A 20,590-nucleotide genomic window follows, 5' to 3' on the forward strand; every position below is an offset into this window, starting at 1 on the left:
GTCGCTAACGTCGTTTGCGTAAGCGTAAACTTACCCCTGCTATATGAGGGGTAAGTTTACGCAAGTCCCACGTAGGCCATGTTAAGTATGGCGTCGGGTCCGCGTCGTGTTTTTCCGTCGGCTACGTCGTTTCCCTAAGTCGTTCTTGAATAGGCCTTTACGTCAATGACGCACACGTCGGCGTCATTGACGTTTTACGCCGCGGACTGGAGCATGCGCACTGGGCTATTTTAAGCCCGGCGCATGCGCAGTTCGTTAGAATCGGGGGCGCGCTTAATTTAAATAGAAGCCGCCCCCTTGGAGATACGCGTGGCTACGCCGGGCCATTTACACTCCGCCGCCCCAAACTACGGAGCAAGTGTTTGGGGAATACAGCACTTGCTCCTGTAGGTTGGGGCGGCGGAGTGTAAATGGCTTACATTTAGCCAGAATATGGCCCTTTGAGCTTTACAAATAAACATTTAATGCATGGAAAAAAAAATCCAAGGCACTATGTCTTAGCTTAAAGAACAGCATGGCACAAGTAGCTCTCTTTCAGACACAGTTGTCTCTCATGTAACTTTGTACTGACCCGACTAATAAGGAAAATTATATTCTGACACTTCCAGTTATGAGTGCAAAGGTCACCTTGATCTATTGATCTCTCTAAGTATCATCCTTTTTCAACAGGAGGAAGGAGACAAATGAAGGTAGCATAGAGCATCATCTGCTGGCTGGATACATAACGTTCACATGTAATATTTTATATTTACCTCACTTACCTCAGTTAAAAAAAAAAATATTTAATAGTTCTAACCATAATAATAAATGTACAAGAGCACCATTTGTCCCATTTAGGTCCTTATTGCTTTGTGACATATAAATGTAATATTCTAATTATAAGTCACCTTGCAAGCATAATGTTTGAGTTTGGGTTGCTGGTACCAGGGCCTGTCGGGCTCCATTTGATTGTGTAGATTTCTTTGTTGTGGGCTTGTAGGTCATGTACACACATGTCTTGTTTCATACTCCAGATCTACAGCAAGTCACAAATAACAAAATAAAAATTTGGAATAGATTTCACAAATACATTTCATTGAAGAATGTATCACTAAAGCTGTTGCAGATATTTTCCCTTTTACAAGATGTTCTCCTTTATAATGCTACTGCTCCAAATATGTATAGAAAAGATATTGATAACACTTAACTGTGGCAAAAATGAACTAGAACTAGACGAGGGTGTGCTTCCCTATGCAGGGCCACTTAACTATCGAGCTTTACTGTTCACATATGTCTTTACTGTTCACATATGTCTGATAGAAGATAAACGGTGTAATCCCCCTTGTGCTGACATGAGGCAGAGGCATGAGTTGCTATCTGTAATCAGGGCCCTCATGGCCAGATGTAAGGCTTATGTTAATTGACAAATGCAGCTTGCCTTCAGGTGCATTCTGCTAGCATTTGAGATCTGTTTGAGGCCGGGTTCACACTTGTCCGACAAACGCTCCGACATTAGGAGCTCATGTCGCATGACGTGTGAAAATCAATGTTTCCCTATAAGAGCCGTCTTAACTGGTCCGACACAAGTCGGTCCGACTTTGAAAATGCTCCCTGTACTACTTTGGTCCGACATTGATCCTACTTCAGCCCATTGAATATCATTGAAGTCGGACCAAAGTAGGATCCTTGTCCTTACCATCCGACTTTTGACATCCGACATGTGATTACAGCAGCAGTAAAAATAATTTATCTCAGTCTGGGATTGTTTTGATTGGTCAAAGAACAAGTCAGACTATCACAAAGCCGGATCAAAGTAGTATGCTGTTCATGAAAGTCGGATGGATGTAGGACCAATGTAGGATCAATGTAGGACCAATGTAGGACAGATGTCGCAGAGCAAAGTAGGATGAAAGTTGTACTGCTGTCGTGTGGTATAGTGTGAACCCAGCCTGAGCCACTTCTAATATCACTGAGTTAATTTACAGATGCAACTGACCTCCTTTTAAGCTGCATCAACCTGCTTAAAGCTGCGTTTATCTTTTTATTGACTTGCATGGACAGAGAAGGGGTCCTGATGTGAACACATGCCTGGGCACAAGGCTTTTATAGTTACAGAAAGGCAGCTTCACAGAAGAGGAAAATACACTGTCCCAGTGGTGGCCCGTCCATTAGGGGCGCAGGGGCGCCTCCCCCCCAGTCCATGCGCATGTTCCCTAATATTTATGCAGTGCGCTGGATGCATGGATTTCAATGTGTTTTTTTTAAGCACGTGATTAGAGCTGGAGGCTTTAAAAAAGTGTGTGTGTGTAGTGTGAGTGGATCGCCGCCCATCGCGCGGGTGGTGTGTAGTGCGAGTGGATCGCCACTTGGATGGATCAGCCGAGAGCTGCGTGGGGGTGAGGAGGGGGGTGGTGACCTGTTTGCTTCCCCCAAAATATTGTAAAATATTGACAACCGCTACTGGTATGTACAGTACCTAACAACCCGAATGTCCATGACCAATACAGGGTAGACAGAACAGCATGTTGAGAACTAAGGATGAGCTCACTGCACATATTCTTGGTATGGTCACTATTTGGACTCCTATTGCTATGTAATGTTTACTGGTCCTTTGTTCAAAAGACTGGCCACAGGTATGTTCAAAATGCTATTTATTATTAACCCCTTTATTTAAAAGACAAGGGGGGTGATTCACAGAGTGGTACGCCGACCTAACTCGGAATCTACGCCAAAGCAAATTTAAGCGTATTCTGGAAACCAGATACGCTTAAATTAGGCTCAGATACGAGCGGCGTAAGTGTCTTACACCGTCGTATCCTAAAGTGTAATTTTTAGGCTGACCGCTAGGTGGCGCTTCCATTGCGGTTGGCCTAGAATATGTAAATGAGTAAATACGCCGATTCACGAACGTACGCTTGCCCGACGCAGTAAAGATACGCAGTTTACGTAACGCACTTTCAGGCCTAAAGTTATTCCATCAAATAGCTGGAATAGTAATGTTAAGTATGGCCGTCGTTCCTGCGTCGAAATTTGAAAATTTTACGTTGTTTGCGTAAGTCGTCCGTGAATAGGGATTTACGTCATTTACGTCCACGTCGAAACCAATAGGACCGTGCGGCGTACTTTGCCGCAATGCACACTGAGAAATGTACACGGACGTCAATCACGTCAGGTCACCCCCAATTATCATAAAACACGCCCCCTCAGCCGAATTTGAATTAAGCGACCTTACGCCCGACCGATTTACGCTACGCCGCCGTAACTTAGCAGGCAAGTACTTTGTGAATCATGTACTTGCCTCGCTAACTTACGGCGGCGTAGTGTAAACACGATACACTACCCTGCCACAAAGTTAAGGCGCTCTACTTGAATCTAGCTAAAGGTATTATTTAGAATTGCACCATGTACAGTATTTATGTAACAAGAAATCTAACTTCTGCATGTATGATGTGTCTCTTTTGTATTTCTTGCAGGAATAAATTTAGCAATAGTATTTTGCTGAAAACGCCTTAAGCAAATGTATTGTTCCAAGAAAACCATAAAATGAAATCACATGGAGATTCTTCACATTCTTCTTATTTATTACAGTTGAGAATATCTACTGTTATAGTAAATGCATATGGTTTTAATATTATCAAAGTGACACCTAAAAGAAACCTAAGTGAGTATTCTTGTGTTTAGTATTAAACCACAGTTTCAAATTTTGTTTAAATTTGTCACCTCTTATTGATGCTGGTTAAATATGTACATTTTTAATAATGCTTGTGTAAAGGAAATGTATTCCCTGAAGGTATTTCCCAAGATTTCCAATAATTGGGTTTTAACAATTTAACAGTAATTAGAATTATGGTGTTTAAAAAATAAATAAATTATATGTATACTGGGTTTTTAAAAGACACAGAAAATATATTGTCACTTTATAAGGATAAAGAATAACAGAATAACAGTCATAGTGTACAAAGCTGGAACAACAGAAATCAGCGAAAACGTAATAAGGCATAACATGGAGTCAATTGCTGGTCTAGTTAATTGTATTGGTAAGAAGCAGGCTCCTTGCATAAGGGGATTCACGTAAACAAGGAGCCAACTAAGGTAAGAGGAAAGGAGGAAAAATTGTAGCAATTCCCAAAAGTGAGGATAGGAAGAGAAAAGATCAGAGGAATTCAGGTGTTGCCAGCCAACAAAGCATTGTCAGTGTAAGACAGGGGTGCCCAACCAGTGACCCGCGGAGCCTTCTGATGTGGCCCATGACCTCCTGCTCTGGGATGGTAGTTTGGCAAGCCCAGATCACAGGTTGCTGACCCGTCATCCCAGAGCATCAGTGTTGTGAATGAAGTCAGCGGTAGAGAAAGCAAGCAGCTGCAGAGAAAAGCCGCATAAGCTGTTGCTTTCTGTATAGCGCCGGCTCCTGTCACAATCGATACCAAATGCACTCTGCTTGGGACAGCAACAGCTTACCTCCAATCTGATTCGCTAAAAAAACAAAACAGAAGGGGATCTGTCCCATTCCATCTGGGCGGATTGAATTGGAGGGCCCATAGAGTAGCATGGGCTGTCTCCGTGTCCATTCAGCATATGCAGCATGGACCAGTGGCGACCCGTCCATTGGGGGCGTCTGGGCGCCGCCCCCCATGCTGTTCTAAAAAAAAATGCAACTTCAAGAGTGACCAGGCGCCATACACACAGCGGTCTATGGGAAGCTTCCCAGCTTGCAATCTGCTGATTGCAAGCTGGGAAGCTGATTTGCTTGTGTTTAGGGCGTGTTTGGGGCACAAGCAATGTGCCCGAAAACACTCCCACTCTTTGCTAATTTGTCTAATACTCCAGTAACTTGTTTTGTATGGGCGGGGCTCGGAGGACGGTGTCCGGTGCTTTTTTTGACACTGCTGCATCACTTCCGGTTTCCCGGCCATCACTCACTGTTGTGAGATCAGTGGAGTCGACAAGTGTGGGTGCAGTGGACAGGATTAAGCAGCACCGGCACCTGTGGGTAAAGGTAAGTGCCGACGCCGCTGGCCTCAGCCTCAGACAAGACTGCACACCTCTCTGAGATCCTACCGTCCGCCCCTCTGTTCCGCACACACTGACACTTCCCTGCACAGCGGTGACAGTCTGACTGAATTCAATCTCCACTCTGACACTGACACTGGCGAGGACAGATGATTGCAATGCGGGGCTGGACTGGAGCCATCAGGGTGACATGCCTGCATTTGATGAGCACAGTGGTGATATTTGATGGGCACAGTGGCTGCATTTGGTGGGCACAGTGGCTGAAATTGATGGGCACAGTGGCTGAAATTGATGGGCACAGTAGCTGCATCTGGTGGGCACAGTGGCTGCAATTGATGGCACAGTGGTTGCAATTTATGGGCACAATGGCTGCATTTGGTGAGCATAGTGTCTGCAATTCCTGGCACAGTGGTTGCATTTGATGGGCACAGTGGCTGCATTTGATGGGCACAGATTTTGTGACACATAATCCATGATATTTTGTACCTGATCAGTGCAAAATTAATAATTGGTGACTTTCACGCTCACCCTGTATTTATTTTGGCAGCCCAAAAAATTTGAAAGGCAAGAGTTCTGAGAGATCTCATCATTAAATAAGGATGTCTTGACATTTTTAGGCATATTAACCCTGATTACTGAGTAGAGGAGTTTGAATGTCCTAATCCAAATTCTCAAAATCTTTGAACACAACTCCTGCCCTCACCCCCTAAAACAGAGGGGGGAGGCATCAGGATACTTTTTGGCTAACCTCGTCTGGACCAAACACAAGCAAAATAACATTTTATAGTTCGCTTTCACCAAGGTAGTATTAAGAATTCCCCTTGTGCACCAGAGTCGACCACAGGGCCCACTCCTCTTCCTCTACTACTTTCCCCAGTTCCGCCTCCGAAGCCATCTGGTAAGTGAGTTTCTTAATGGGGCCTAAAAATAGGGAAACCAACTCTCAGATGCCCCCCCCCCCCCCTGCAATCCAGGGCCCCTCAAACATTTGTTCTCATAAAAGGTCCTTGAGAATATATTGTCTGCCCAAGCTGTAAAAAAAATTACAATTTGATAAAGTTGGAACGTTTTTGAGGTAGCCATAGTCTGGATAAAGTAAGTGAATGGTCTGATCCCCTTATGATCTACGAAGTGTGCTGTTCTTTAATAAAGACCTTTATTGATCCACCAATTTAATTTTGAGCAGTTTGACCTGGAGGGAAAGTGGGGATTAGTTTAAGGGGCAGATCCACAAAGCGAGTACGCCGGTGTATCTACTGATACGCTGGCGTACTTTTAAATTTCCCGCGTCGTATCTTTGTTTTGAATCCTCAAAACAAGATACGACGGCATCTGGGTTAGATCCGACAGGCGTATGGCTTCGTACACCTTCGGATCTAAGATGCAATTCTTTGGCGTCCGCTGGGTGGCGTTCCTGTCGTTTTCCGCATTGAGAATGCAAATTAGCTATTTCCGACGATCCACGAACGTACGAGTCCAAGTCTAAACAATGACGTCCTTGCGATGTCATTTCGCGCAATGCACGGCGGGAAATTTAGAGACGACGCATGCGCAGTTCGTTCGGCGCGGGGACGCGCTTCATTTAAATTAAACACGCCCCCTACTCGCCCAACTTGAATTCCGCGGCGAGAAATCTTTATGGATTTGAACCAAAGTCAGGTAAGGTACAGCGGCGTAGCGTATCTCAGATACGAAGCGCCGGGGCAGATCTTTGTGGATCTGCCCCTAAGGTTTTAAGATACTTATAAATCATTCTCTTTCAAAGACCCTACCTGTTGGCAAATTTTTGTTTTTAAATTAAACTGCTTAAAAGAATCAATGTTGTGACAAAGATAATTTAGTACATAAAAACGAAGTATGCTTATAGGATCCTTTACATATTAAAATATAACTAATGTTTTTGAAAGTTTTAAAAAGAGTGGAGAGGGATTAGAACACGTGTCTGTTTTTTATTGCTGTCAGTGTTCCCTTTAAGCTCCATTCACACCTAGGCAGACAAATTCGCGGTGTTTTGTCGCCGCAAATCGCGGTACAAATAGCGGCGTTTTGTACCGCGATTTGCGGCGACAAAACGCCGGTATTGTCCTCCTAGATGTGCCCCACATTGACCCCCTCTATGGAGATGCTTCCCATCTCCTAGCCGAACGCCGAAAGCCGCCTGAAAAAAAGGTCCGGGACCTTTTTTCAGGCGGCAGGCGTCCGGCGTTCAGCGTAGAGATGTGAACCATCTCCATAGAGGGACATGTGTTTTCATCCCTCTGGCGGCAGCGGCGTAGCACTACAGGCGTAAAAACGCCTAGGTGTGAATGGGGGCTTAGAGAGAGAGAGAGAGAGAGAGAGAGAGAGAGAGACTTGTAAAGCGCAACACATGCAAACTGAATCGCCTCTGGGCGCTGTATCCATTTCATGGGTAAGGAACCCCTTGACCTCAGAAGAGATGGGTTTTAATCTTTCTCCTGAAGGCCAAGTGGTCCGACTCCAGTCGGATGGTGGTTGGCAGATTCTCCTTCTCTTCTTATACTGTTTAGTGTTATCACCAAAAGTGAAAGGGTAATGGAGACAGTGCCCGATAACAGCTGTGAAAATCAGGTAACTGTTCTCAGCGTTTCCTCTTCTCTTATGCACCCGTCACTGGATGGCATAAGGGCGCAGGGTCACGTGACCAGCCAGGAGTGGGCTGTGCATGATGTCATAAGCCCAGGATAATGACCAGACAAGAAACATGAAGTGGGCTGTATAAGGTATTTACTGGCAGAAAAAAAATGTTTTACTATAAAGTTAAAACAACAAGGGCAGAATATTTAATAGATGGAAAGATGAAAAAATGACTGAAGTTCCGCTTTAAGTAAAATTCAGAAACTTGTGTTAATACATTGTACATTTACAAAGAGCTTTGCATCTTCATTTAAATGTCTATATTCACTTCTTTAATTGTTAAACGACTTACCTTTAAGGTCATATCATCTGAACACGATGCTAATAACATTCCTGATGGGTCCCATTTAATTGCATTCACTTCATTCTAAAAGAAAACCCAGTGTTATAAGTCAATGGGAATACAGCCGACATCCAGTGGAGGGCAATCATGCATCATTTTCGAACAGTTTATCCTTTGTATACAACACTTTTCACAAAGCTCAAGCTACGCGTTTATTGCTAGGGAATAGCTCTAGAAAAAATATATTGTTATCTTTTTCTAACATAACCTATTTTGTGTCTATTTGCGGCTCCAAGTAAGCATAATGACACACAGATTAAGGTGTTGCCTTTATGACAGCTGTAACGATGTACTGTACCACGGTAGCACTGAATTGTAAAGACCCAGTTATCCAAATGATGGTGCCAGGTAAGATCTACACAATAGGAAAACCAGGTGGCTGAAATGATATCTTATTATTACAGATGAGTGATTTGGTTTGCTTGTTCTGAAGTTCAGCTCACATTGATCTAATGTTCTTGAATCAGGTATATGAAAACATTTGGTGATTCACGGCAAAATATATTTTTTCAACATTTTTACATGATAGCAACTCTTGGCAGGTTGCACTGTACTCATTTAAAGCCCTCCAAATCTCCCCAGTGACTTTGCCTATTGTGGGGTATTCATCAGACAAAACATTGCAGGTGCTTATGTTTGCCAGAGAAACTAAAGAGATTTAAAGAGGAACTGCAGTCTTCTCACATAATTTGTAATAAAAACATCTTTGCCATTCTGAAGCTTCCCTCCAACCACTTTGCATATTACTTTCTATATACTGTGATTCTGTACTTGCCTGTTCACTTCCCGGATTTACACAGACAAACACCTTCAGCTCTGCAGCTCTCATTGGCCCTCTTATGACTCATCCCCCTCCCTTCCTGGCAAACTCTCACAAGAGTGAGAGAGAGAGCTGTGCATGATGTTATAAGCCTAGGCTTTTTACCAGACAAGAAACAGGAATTGGGCTGTAAAAGGTATTTACTGGAAGAAAAATAATGTTTTACTATCCAAAGTAAAAACAACAAGGCAGAAGATTTAATAGATGGAAAGTTGAAAAAATGACCGAAGGTCTGCTTTATCCCCCCTAGCGGTATTCCCGAGTCTGACTCGGGGTGAGATTTTTTGGCTACGATCGGTAACCCCGAGTCAGACTCGGGCTCGCCTCGCTGGATCCACAGGCAGTGTTTACTTACCTTGTCCCTGGATCCAGCGATGCCTCCCCGCTGTGTGAGCGAGCGGGTGCTCGCTCGATTCACACAGTGCCTCTGTGTGCCGCCGATCTCCGTTCCCTGCGACGTTACGACACACGGGGGCGGAGATCGGCGCCAAATTCAAAAAGGTAAACAAACACCTTACATACAGTATACTGTAATCTTATAGATTACAGTACTGTATGTAAAAAATACACACCCCCCCCTTGTCCCTAGTGGTCTGCCCAGTGTCCTGCCTGTACTTTTATATAATAAAAACGGTTCTTTCTCCCTGCAAACTGTAGATTGTCCAAAAGTGCCTTTTTATGTCAAAAATGGTTTTAGAGCAGCTAGAAAACAGCGATAATAAATTATAATCACTTGCAGAATTGTGCGATAGCGATTTGTGGGGAAATTCGTCATAAAAAAATAAAAGTAATGACAGCAGCAATTCTGCAACTGAGCAAATTTCAGTGATTTTGAGTTGATTACATTATTGAATAATTTTTATTATAATTATATTATTATTTGTTATAATTATTTATTATATTATAATTTATAATTTTGTTTTTTAAAAAAATGTCATACCCGGGATGCCTACAAGACTCTTGTTTGGTCAGATTTAAGTGAGTTATTCCTAAGAATTACAGGCCTACAGTATAAAACGCCAAATTTCCTTGCAAATAATGGTACCGCTTTCAGCACCTTTTTTCTGAAAGAATCATACCGCCAGGGAGGTTAAGTACTACTTACAGCCTTTTTTACTAGCTACAATGTTTTTCTTCATCATTATGCTCAGCACACTAGCAGTACGTTGCAGTTTTTTATTAAAGCGGGGGTTCACCCTAAAAACAAATTTCTAACATTAGAGCTAGCATACTAAGGACACATTTACTTTTGGCAGGTCATTTTTTTTTTCTCCGTACATACCTTTATATTCTGATTTTGTCCAGGACTTCCGCGTTCTGATCACTGCGAGGCTTGGTTCACACTAGTGCAATGCGGGAACCCTGCAAATCCACTGCAGGTTCCCGCATCACACCCACACGACAGTTCACATTGACTTTTGAGAACTGCTGGGGAGTGTCAATACATTGCTAATGACACCCCCATTTCAGCTCGCATTTCGCACTGTGAACTGTCAGTTGGGACATGAATTGGATCGCATAGGTGTGAACACCCATGCGATCCCATTCTGGTGCTGACCAAAAAAAGGCGTTCTGTACGAGTTTACCTGAATGCAATGCGATTTCAGCCATATTATCTGTATGGCTGAAATCACATCGCATGGACATTGCATGTGATTTGCACTGCAGTGCGGTGCGAATCACATGTGATCTTGCACAGCGCACCAGTGTGAACTGGCCCTTAATGTGACCTATAAACTGTACAACTCAATTTAAAAACAAACTGATATCTTTTAGGTGGAGGGAAGTAAAAATAAAAAACGAAAATAATATGGTTGCATAAGTGTGCACACCCTTAAACTAATACTTTGCTAAAGGACCTTTTGATTTTCTTACAGAACTCAGTCAGCATGGCACATCTTCACTTGGCAATATTTGCAAAAACACTCCAAATCTGTCAGATTGAAAGGGCATCTCCTGTGCACAGCCCTCTTCAGGTCACCCCACAGATTTTCAATGGGATTCATTTCTGGGCTCTGGTTGGGCCATTCCAAAAACTTTAAAGGGTTTGTAAAGGATTTGTTTTTATCTAAATAGCTTCCTTTACCTTAATGCAGTGCTGTTTTCATGTCCTCATTGTTCGTTTTTGCTCTCAAGTTGCTGTAATTCTTCTCTGATCTCCACACTTCCTGGTTGTCTGTTCCTGAAAACCACAGTGCTGGGAGCTTTCTCAGGGAGGTGTGATTACTGTGTGTCTAAAACCTCACAGCACCAATCAGTTTCGTTTTCCAAACCATCACTGCCCTGTATTGGCTCTGTGGCTCTGTACAGCAGAGAAGCAGGAAACATGCAAAAACTAAACTAGAAACTACAGGTACATTATATGATTGATTTTTATCTATTTTTAATCGTTTTTAAAAGGAATCATCACTGTCTCTATACCCTGTAAACAGTCATTTTAGCATCATTTTTATTTTATTTACAACTCCTTTAATCTTCTTCTGGTAAAGCCATTCATTTGTTGATTTGGATGTATGGTTTGGGTTGTTGTCATGCTGAAAGATGAAGTTCCTCTTCATATTCAGCTTTCTAGCAGAAGCCTGAAGGTTTTGTGCCAATATTGACTGGAATTTGGAACTGTTCATAATTCCCTTTACCTTGACTAAGGCCCCTGTTCCAGCTGAAGAAAAACAGCCCCAAAACATGATGCTGTCACCACCATGCTTCACAGTGGGTATGGTGTTCTTTTGGTGAAGTGCAGTGTTGTTTTTGCACCAAACATATCTTTTGAAATTATGGCTAAAAAGTTCAACCTTGGTTTCATCAGACCATAGCACATTTTCCCACATGCGTTTGGGAGACTTCAGATGTGTTTTTGCAAAATTTAACAGGGCTTGGAAGTTTTTCTTCATAAGAAAAGGCTTTCGGAAATCTTGCCACTCTACCCCATAGCCCAGACATATGATGAATACGGGAGATTGTTGTCACATATACCACACAGCCAGTACTTGTCAGATGTTCCTGCAGCTCCTTTAATGTTCCTGTAGGCCTCTTGGCAGCCTCCCTGATCAGTTTTCTTCTTGACTTTTCATCAATTTTGGAGGGATGTCCAGTTCTTGGTAATGTCACTGTCGTGCCATATTTGATCTCCACTTGATGATGACTTTCTTCACTGTTTTCCATGGAATATCTAATGCCAAATTCTTTTGTACCCTTCTCCTGACTGATACCTTTTAACAATGAGATTTCTCTGATGCTTAGGAAGTTCTCTGCCGACCATAGCCTTTGCTGTAGAATGAGACTAAGAAAATGTCAGAAAAGACCTACTAGAACAGTTGAACTTTATTTGGGGTTAATCAGAGCCACTTTAATGTCAGGTGTGTACTGAATCCTATTTAACATGAGTTTGAATGTGATTGTTTAATTTTGAACACAGCTACATCCCCAGTTATAAGAGCGTGTGCACACTTATGCAACCACATTATTTTAGATTTTTATTTTTACTACCCCTAAACTATTTCAGTTTGTTTTTCAATTGAGTTGTACAGTTTATAGGTCTCATATATTTACATCACAGAAACCTGACATTTTAACAGTGGTGTGTAGACTTTTTATATCCACTGTGTATATATATATATATATATATATATATATATATATTGAACTGCCTGCACGCCACTAACTAACCTGCCTAATCTATCTCAAGCTCTCTCAATCTGCTCCACGTATCACACTACATACGGCCACTGTGTAAGCAGCCTTATGTGTGGGACGTGGACATAGCCCCCTGAGCCATGATTGGCCAAAGGCACCCTGCCATGGGCCAATCATGGCTCTCACAGCAGATCGTGCTGTGATTGGCCAAAGCATGCATGTCAGGTGCATGCTTTGGCCAATCAGCAGTCATCAATGCACTGCGATCTCGTAGTGCATTATGGGGCGCTCCGCTAAAAATTGGCAAGAAACGCCTAATAAGTTTGGTTCATTTGCAAGCGAACAAACACCCGATGTTCAAATCGATCTTACGTTCGATTAGAACATCGGGACTATCCCTACTGTCAACTAATTTTTATATTTGTGTCCATCCAATCCTCAGATATATACAACCCTGCGAGGCAGCACAGCGAAGATGATGACCTGACTTTTCCCTGCTGCAGTTAAATAGTTAGTTCACCTTTACAGAATGTAAAGGTAAACTAACCTTGAATGCCATCCCTAACCCCCCAGTCTCCGCTGTACTGACCTTTGGGGTTGCCGAGCTGTCAGCACCCTCGCAGCCACTCCAGTGGTCCAGGGATTTGAAATCCCTGCTCTTCTGCTTTTTCTCCATCAGCGCTTCTGGCCCGGACCAGATGGGTTCTGATTGGGCAGCGCTGGTCTCATCGAATAAAACAAAACAGCTAGGTCACCTTCCTCAGGCTGTGACTGGACATGGAAGGAGCAGCAACAGGCTGATGAGGTCATCTCTCTGTTCTCTCGTTCTGTCAGCATGTTCCTTTTCAGCACTTATCAATGCAGCACATCTGATTAGCCCAAGGTGCTGCCTATTACTGTTCCAGTCTAAGTGCTGTTGTATGGGGGATTACAAGAAGCTGAAATCAAGTCAAAATTAGGCATTTATGCTAGGTACCTGTAAAATACACTTAATGATTATTTAAATAAGTACATCATTTATTTCATTGTTATTTTTAAAGTCCGCCTGGAGTTCTGCTTTGATCTTAAAAGTTTTTAAACTGTTGCTTTATAAATGTTAGACCACATACATGCAAGCTTCGTTTTACAAACCATTAATATTTAGCCAGGTGTTGGGCTACAGCAATATGAAGGAGACATTGCCTTTTATTCTTCTCTCACTCTACTGAGATACCGATGTTTTGCTGCACTATTCTCCTCTGGCCAGCAGGGGGAGAGCTAAAGTCAAGCAAGACCGTAGACTTCTATGCAGAGTGCCGAGACTCCTGGGATTTGTTGTTTGAGTCGGAAGCCATGTAATGGGACAAATAGACTCCTTATACTATAAATACCAATAGGCACTGTGCAGTAAGTACTGTATACTGTATACTGTACCTATACGCTATTGTAGGTTAACTGGGACTGTTGTTAAGTGCAAAGACACTTTTAAAGGGCCCCAACAATAGCTGGCAGAGGAACATCTCAAAAGACTTTCTCCCCTGTAACAATTATTCTGCAAGCCCCCTTTGTTTCCCTGTCCCATCCTTACCACCTTCATTTTCTTTTAGATACCCAGTTGGTCTAGGACTAGCATTGCCACAATAAATGTGGTCTGGCAGTATATTTCCAGCACTCAGTAGATTAAACTTTACTACTGCTCTCTGCTAGACTTGAGGTGGCCTTGCAACAGTTTAAGCTGATCTGAAAGCCAAATGTCATCTTATGCCTAGTGTTTACTGTTAATTAGGTTGTATGCTAATTGTGTTATTACCATTGTTAGTCTATTTTATAATTGCCTAATTACCAACCATATTGCCTGGTAATATATTAAGTTTGCCTTTACTACCTGGTTTGGTGCCTGTTTTCTTTGATATAACACTACTATTGAGTACTAAGTGTTGCTTTCAGTGAATTCCTGTATTATTATACACTCAACCTGGAGAGTTAGAGGGGGTGAGGTTCTTGAGAAGGTTGAGGCAAAGAAAAGAGGACCCATCATGTCCAGCGGCTCCTACAGGCGTAGCACTACAAATACATGACAAATGTTCCCTATAATGCTATAGGTAAGCTAAAGAAGCAAGCACAAAAGAAGCAGCCTATCTTGACACAGGATGTGTTTGCTTGAAACAGCAGACTGATCCTTCTGATAAAGGATGAGCCACATCTCTCATTCAGCTTGAGCTACTGGGATTTGTAAAAAACAGGCTTTTTAGCAAAGCAGAAAGAGGAAAAATCTGAGTAAAAAAATGACAGCTCTGTTTTTTGGCTCCAGCACAGAAGTTTCCTATCCCTGCATCATTGAGAAGGGCGGATGTCACTCAAGCAGTGTCAGCTCCTTGTAACGTCCACCTGTGATGCTGTTGCCAACAGCACTCTAGATGAGCAAGGGGGTCAATGATGGAGTAAATTTTATTTTTTTCCAACAAAAATGGCACCTAAACAGCTTATTGGGATAAACTGAAGTTCTGCTTTGTCAATTTTGTGGCAAAATCAGTTTTGTCAAAATTGCCCCTTCAGACTCTGTTCACATACTATGGGCCGGATTCAGGTAGGAGATACGACGGCGTATCTCCAGATACACCGTCGTATCTCTGAGTTGCGGCGTCGTATCTATGCGCCTGATTCATAGAATCAGTTACGCATAGATTTCCCTAAGATCCGACTGGCGTAAGTGTCTTACACCGTCGTATCTTAGGCTGCATATTTACGTTGGCCGCTAGGTGGCGCTTCCTTTGATTTACGCAAGGAATATGCTAATTAGGTAGATACGCCGATTCACAAACGTACGTACGCCCGCCGCTATTTTTTTACGTCGTTTACGTTAGGCTTTTTCGGCGTAAGGTTGCTCCTGCTATTATGAGGCGTACGCAATGTTAAGTATGGACGTCGGTCCCGCGTCGAATTTTGAAATTTTTACATAGTTTGCGAAAGTCGTTCGCGAATAGGGCTGTATGTAAGTTACATTCACGTCTAAAGCATTGACGATTTGCGGCGGAATTTCGAGCATGCGCACTGGGATTCTTTTACAAACGGCGAATGAGCCGTTCGTAAAAAACGTAAAATACGCGGGGTCACCATTAATTTAAATAAAACACGCCCACATCATCCCCATTTGAATTAGGCGGGCTTACGCGGCCCACATACGTTATGCCGCCGTAACTTAGGGCGTAAGTTCTTTATGAATACGGAACTTGCGCCCTAATTTACGGCGGTGTAATGTATCGGAGATACGTTACGCCCGCACTAAATTACGCAGGGCTATTTGAATCTAGCCCTATATATGCAAATTGGATGGATTTTGAACTGCATCCAATTCCAATGACATGTGAACCGGCCGCTTCTCTAGGAAGCCGGTTCACGTATCTGCAGGCCAGCAGATTTTGTCTAGTTTCAAGTAAAAGTTTGCACCTGAATCTCACCTGAACCTGAACCAGTGAACAAAACTGCACCAGACTCCTTTTAAAAAACACAGGGACAACGCAGCTGGACATGTGTGAACAGAGCCTTATGCCTATGGAAATGAACTTAAAGTGTTACTACACCCACAACAGTAAAATCAGACTGTATATGCAGTGATGCATGCTTATAATACTCACTGTTGGACCCAGGGCTTTTTTTCTCAAAGACAAGGTGCAGGAACTGCCCCTTTCTGAGTCACTTATTGTCTCTGATCCCTACCCACCTCCGAGAACCATCCCTTTTGTTCCACCTCCTACCCACCTCCCAGTACCAACCTTTTTAGAGGATACAGAACCAAGTTTAATTTTGCGGTGATAATGAATTTGTATGGAATTTGTCAATAACAACAAGACAAGCAGTAAAGTAAATCCCCTTCAGCCAACAGCAATAGACCCACCCAGGCAACAATAGATATCCCCAGCAACAATAGATTCCCTCAGCAACAATAGATTCCCCCAGCAACAACAGATTTCCCCGCAGCCAACCCAGCATCAATAGACTCTCCCCTAACCAGCAATAATAGACCATACCCCAACAGTAGAGCCCTTCTAGCGACAATTGACCCCTAGCAAAATAAGCTTAACCAGTTCTAATAGATCCCCCACCAGCAACAATAGACCTCCGGGCCAACAATAAACTGCCACACAAGAATTGACGCCCTCCCGCAACAATAGATCCCCAGGCAGCAACAATTGACCCCCCAGCAACATAAGCCACCCCCCAGAAACAATAGATTCCCCACCAGCAACAATAATAGACTTTCCCAGCAACAATAGACCACGATGAAAAAATAGATCTCCTCCAGTGACTTTAGATCTCCTCCATGAACAATAGAACCCCCATCAGCCAGCATCAATGGACCCCAGAATACTTTGCCATTACATACATTCATTGCTGTAGGTGCTGGAACTGTGTTCCCCCACATTCCTGCTGAGAAAAGCCCTGGTGGAACCTACAGGGTTAATTCTCTGCATTGTGTAAAAAGGCTGTTTGGTCCTGTCTTCGCTGATCAACCCGTTCCTCCACAGTCCCCAAACCATCTCCTGTTAGAACACAGATTTGGGGGCAAGCTCCACATGCTCAGTTTGGTGTGTATTGCTAGAGAGTTATTTTTTTTCTTGGGAGAGTGCATGTGATAATAACATGGCCAATCAGCACTGTTCAGACAGAGGGTCACGGGTCCTGCAGCCTCAAAGGACAATCAGGGGAGAATAAAAACACCTCCTACAAGCTTTAACCAGACACTGATAAAAGCCACAAGACTGCTATAACTGCTAATGAGAAAAAGTATTTAGCAGTTTATATTTACTAAAACGATTGCATTTCCATGTTCTGTGTACTGTGAGAAACCAGATATAGTGAATGCAGGGTCCTGGGTTTAGTAACACTTTTTAAAAAAAATGTACTTGAGAAATGATGACCAAATTAAACTATGACCGGAGTTTGATTGGTCAAATCTGTTACTATTTGTAACCTGTCATTTCTACCCTTGCACTTTACAACTGTTTTCTTTTAATAATGGATGTCCTTAAATAGCTATAACACCCCTACACATCCAGAGAGATAATTACTTCAGAATAGCCACATTAGTAGCTGCAACATTATAAATTAAGCTCTTGTTTCCACTGGCACCCATCCTAAAGAAAATTGGCTTACCACAAAAACAAAGGATCAGTTCTATATATAGAAATCCTTGTGAGCTGCTATGATGTAATATTGAATTAAAACAATATATAACACTATTCGCTCACACATTACACACTGTCATATGGATGTGTTGAACTGAAAAATAAACAATAATTTGTGCCGCGCTTCACTTAACAAAAAAAAGTGGTTGTAAAGTCAGAAGGTTTCTTAAAGCGGGGGTTCGCCCTGTTAAAAAAAAAAAAAATATTTTTTTTATTAGACCATTAAATTCGGCATCGTAGCGCGAGCTACGGTATGCCGGTCTTACATTTTTTATGCCCGTACTCACTGTGGTATCGCTGATTGAAGAATCCGGGGAATGGGCGTTCCTATGGTGAGAGAAGGTGATTGACGGCCGGCCCTGGCACGTCACGCTTCTCCGGAAATAGCCGAAATAGGCTTGGCTATTCACGGCGCCTGCGCATAGCCTGTGCGCAGGCGTCGTGAATAGCCGAGACCTACTCCGGCTGTCTTCGGGGAGCGTGACGTGCCAGAGCCGGCCGTCAATCATCCTCCCTCTCCATAGGCACGCCCATTCCCCGCGGGAGTCGGATTCTTCAATCAGCGATACCACAGTGAGTACGGGGATTAAAAATTTAAGACCGGCATACCATAGCTCGCGCTACGATGCCGAATTTAATGGTCTAATGATGGAAAGGAGGGTGAACTACCGCTTTAATGCATTCAATCCATTAGTATAAAAAAACCTTCTGTGTGCAGCAGCCCCCCTCAGCCATTCCAATACTTACCTGACCCCCATCTCGATCCAGAGATGTTGCATGAAAGATTCTTCCTCCTCATTGGCTGAGACAGCAGTGAAGCGCCATTTGCTCCCGCTGCTATCAGTCAAAGTCAGTAAGCAAATAAGGAGAGAGAGAGGGGCGGGGCCAGGCTGTGACTCCCTCTCTGAATGGACACAGGGAACTGTGGCTCGGGTGCTTTATAGCAAGCTTCTTGCTGTGGGGGCACTCAACAGGAGGGGCCAGGAGCGCCAAAGAGGGACCCGAGAAGAGGAGGATCAGGGCTGCTCTGTGTAAAACCACTGCACAGAGCAAGTAACAAAAAAAAGAGACTTTAGGATCACGCTAACCCCAGTCAAACCACACCAATATATATATAAAAATAAATCCACCTAATAGATGTCCTAAAAATAGTGCTCTATATCTTGCCAAAATACTGATATATTACATTATACTGAAAGACATGAAAAACACAGTCCATGAAAAAAACATAATGGTTATTTGAGAAATCTCACTTACTTATAATGCCCTGTACACACGATCGGAAATTCCAACAGCAAAATTCCGATGTGAGCTTTTGAATGAAAATTCCAACCGTGTGTATTCTCCATCGGACTTTTGCTGTCGGAATTCCCTCTGTCAATGAAGGAAAAAATTTACCTGTTTGCTAAATTTTATAACAAACTATTAAACATTTTTTTTTTCTCCAGTCTTTTTTTGTTTGTTCAGAAAAAAATAAAAACCCAGTGGTGATCAAATACCACTAAAAGAAAGCTCTGTTTTTGTGAGAAAAAATATATAAAAATGTCATATGGGTACTGTGTAGCATGACCGCGCAATTGTCCTTCAAAAAGTGACAGCACTGAAAGCTGAAAGTCACAATTATTTTGCATAAATGGCACAATTTTGACACTATTAAGGAATCACTTGAAGAGATATACTGTATATCCCACAAACAGTTTTTTTCATGGACTATGTCTTTCAGTATGATGTAATGTACCGGTAATGGTATTTTGACTCAACATGAGCAAGATATAGAGCACTGTTTTTAAGACATTTATTAGGTGGATTTATGTTTATAAACTATAATTGGTTTAATTTGACAAAAATGATCTGTTCTAAATATACCATGTTCTGTCTGACATTTTATTAACAAATGATCCATGTGCTAACAAATACAGAAAATAATAAAATAGTTACCGTGTGTCCTTGAAAGGTTTTAACTGGACGGTCACAGCCAAGCCTGCAAACATGAATACACATGTCTGTGCTACAAGATGCAAAGGTGGTATTGTTCTGCCAATCCACATCTAGAGCAGGAGCTGTAGATAAAATATAAAGACATTGTATTATCTGTGTTACAGCTCTGGAAATATTCGGTAGCTTTTAATAGAGGTTTATCCATTTGCACATAGATTCCTCTGTCAATTCAAACACCAAACTAACAAATATACTTTCTAAAAGCAATTGGGTCAAGTGAAAAAGTATACAACCAGACAAAACATGTTTTTACTTTTCCTGTGCAGAGGATTAGAACCCCTGGCTGTTTTTTACTGCTATCCAGTGAATTGTTAGAAAGTTTATAGCAATGGAACTATTTCATGGTTGGGAAATATATTTCTGTGTAATATAGATATTTCTGTAAAAAAGAACTTTCGTAAAAAAAAAAAAAAAAGAAGATAACAGGGGTTCCAAAATAAGAACCATCCATCCAAAACATGTCTTTTTTTTAGACAAATGAAAAACCGTATTTGCAATTTATTTTATATAGGAGATCCTTCCAGCCATAAAAAAAAAGACATCAGGTGGTCCTTGACATGATGAAAGTGTAAACTGTTGAATGTATGTGAACAAGAATCAATATGTCAGCCATACCTGAATGGAAAGGGAACTGTTGTTTGGCTTCTCCTGTATGAGCATCCCAGATGATTGTGGTCTACATAAAAAAATGAAAAGAAAGTGAAAACTTTGTAACTGTTCAGCTGAGAATGTGACTTTTTCCTACATACAGAAATAATGGTTGTCATTAAAATATTTTTACTGTAAACTGCTCTACCTTTTGCACATTAATTGATTTTTCATCTGGTACATCTGTGACTTATACACTATGATTTGTTCAAACTGGAAAACTTATATTTTATTACCACATTAGTCACCACCTAGGCATTCATGTACATCCATCAGTATAAAAATGTGTTATTTGAACTGTTTCTAAGCATTCCCTCGAATTGTCTTGATTTTTCGGGA

The 20,590-nt window shown here is 42.2% G+C and overlaps 1 protein-coding gene across 3 annotated transcripts in view; it reads right to left on the reverse strand.

Moving 5' to 3' along the window:
* The window catches only part of TBL1X (transducin beta like 1 X-linked), a 396,289-nt gene that overhangs the window by 11,869 nt on the left and 363,830 nt on the right, over positions 1-20,590 (reverse strand). For all 3 annotated transcript variants that reach the window (XM_040338145.1, XM_040338146.1, XM_040338144.1), the window contains 4 exons: positions 20,219-20,279; positions 19,544-19,665; positions 7,937-8,011; positions 888-1,015 (listed from right to left, as the gene is read on the reverse strand). In XM_040338145.1, the coding sequence (XP_040194079.1) occupies positions 888-1,015; positions 7,937-8,011; positions 19,544-19,665; positions 20,219-20,279 (386 nt within the window). The remainder of the gene's footprint in view (positions 1-887; positions 1,016-7,936; positions 8,012-19,543; positions 19,666-20,218; positions 20,280-20,590) is intronic.

The sequence above is a fragment of the Rana temporaria genome, chromosome 2 (assembly GCF_905171775.1).
Source record: "Rana temporaria chromosome 2, aRanTem1.1, whole genome shotgun sequence".
NCBI classification, from domain to species: domain Eukaryota; kingdom Metazoa; phylum Chordata; class Amphibia; order Anura; family Ranidae; genus Rana; species Rana temporaria.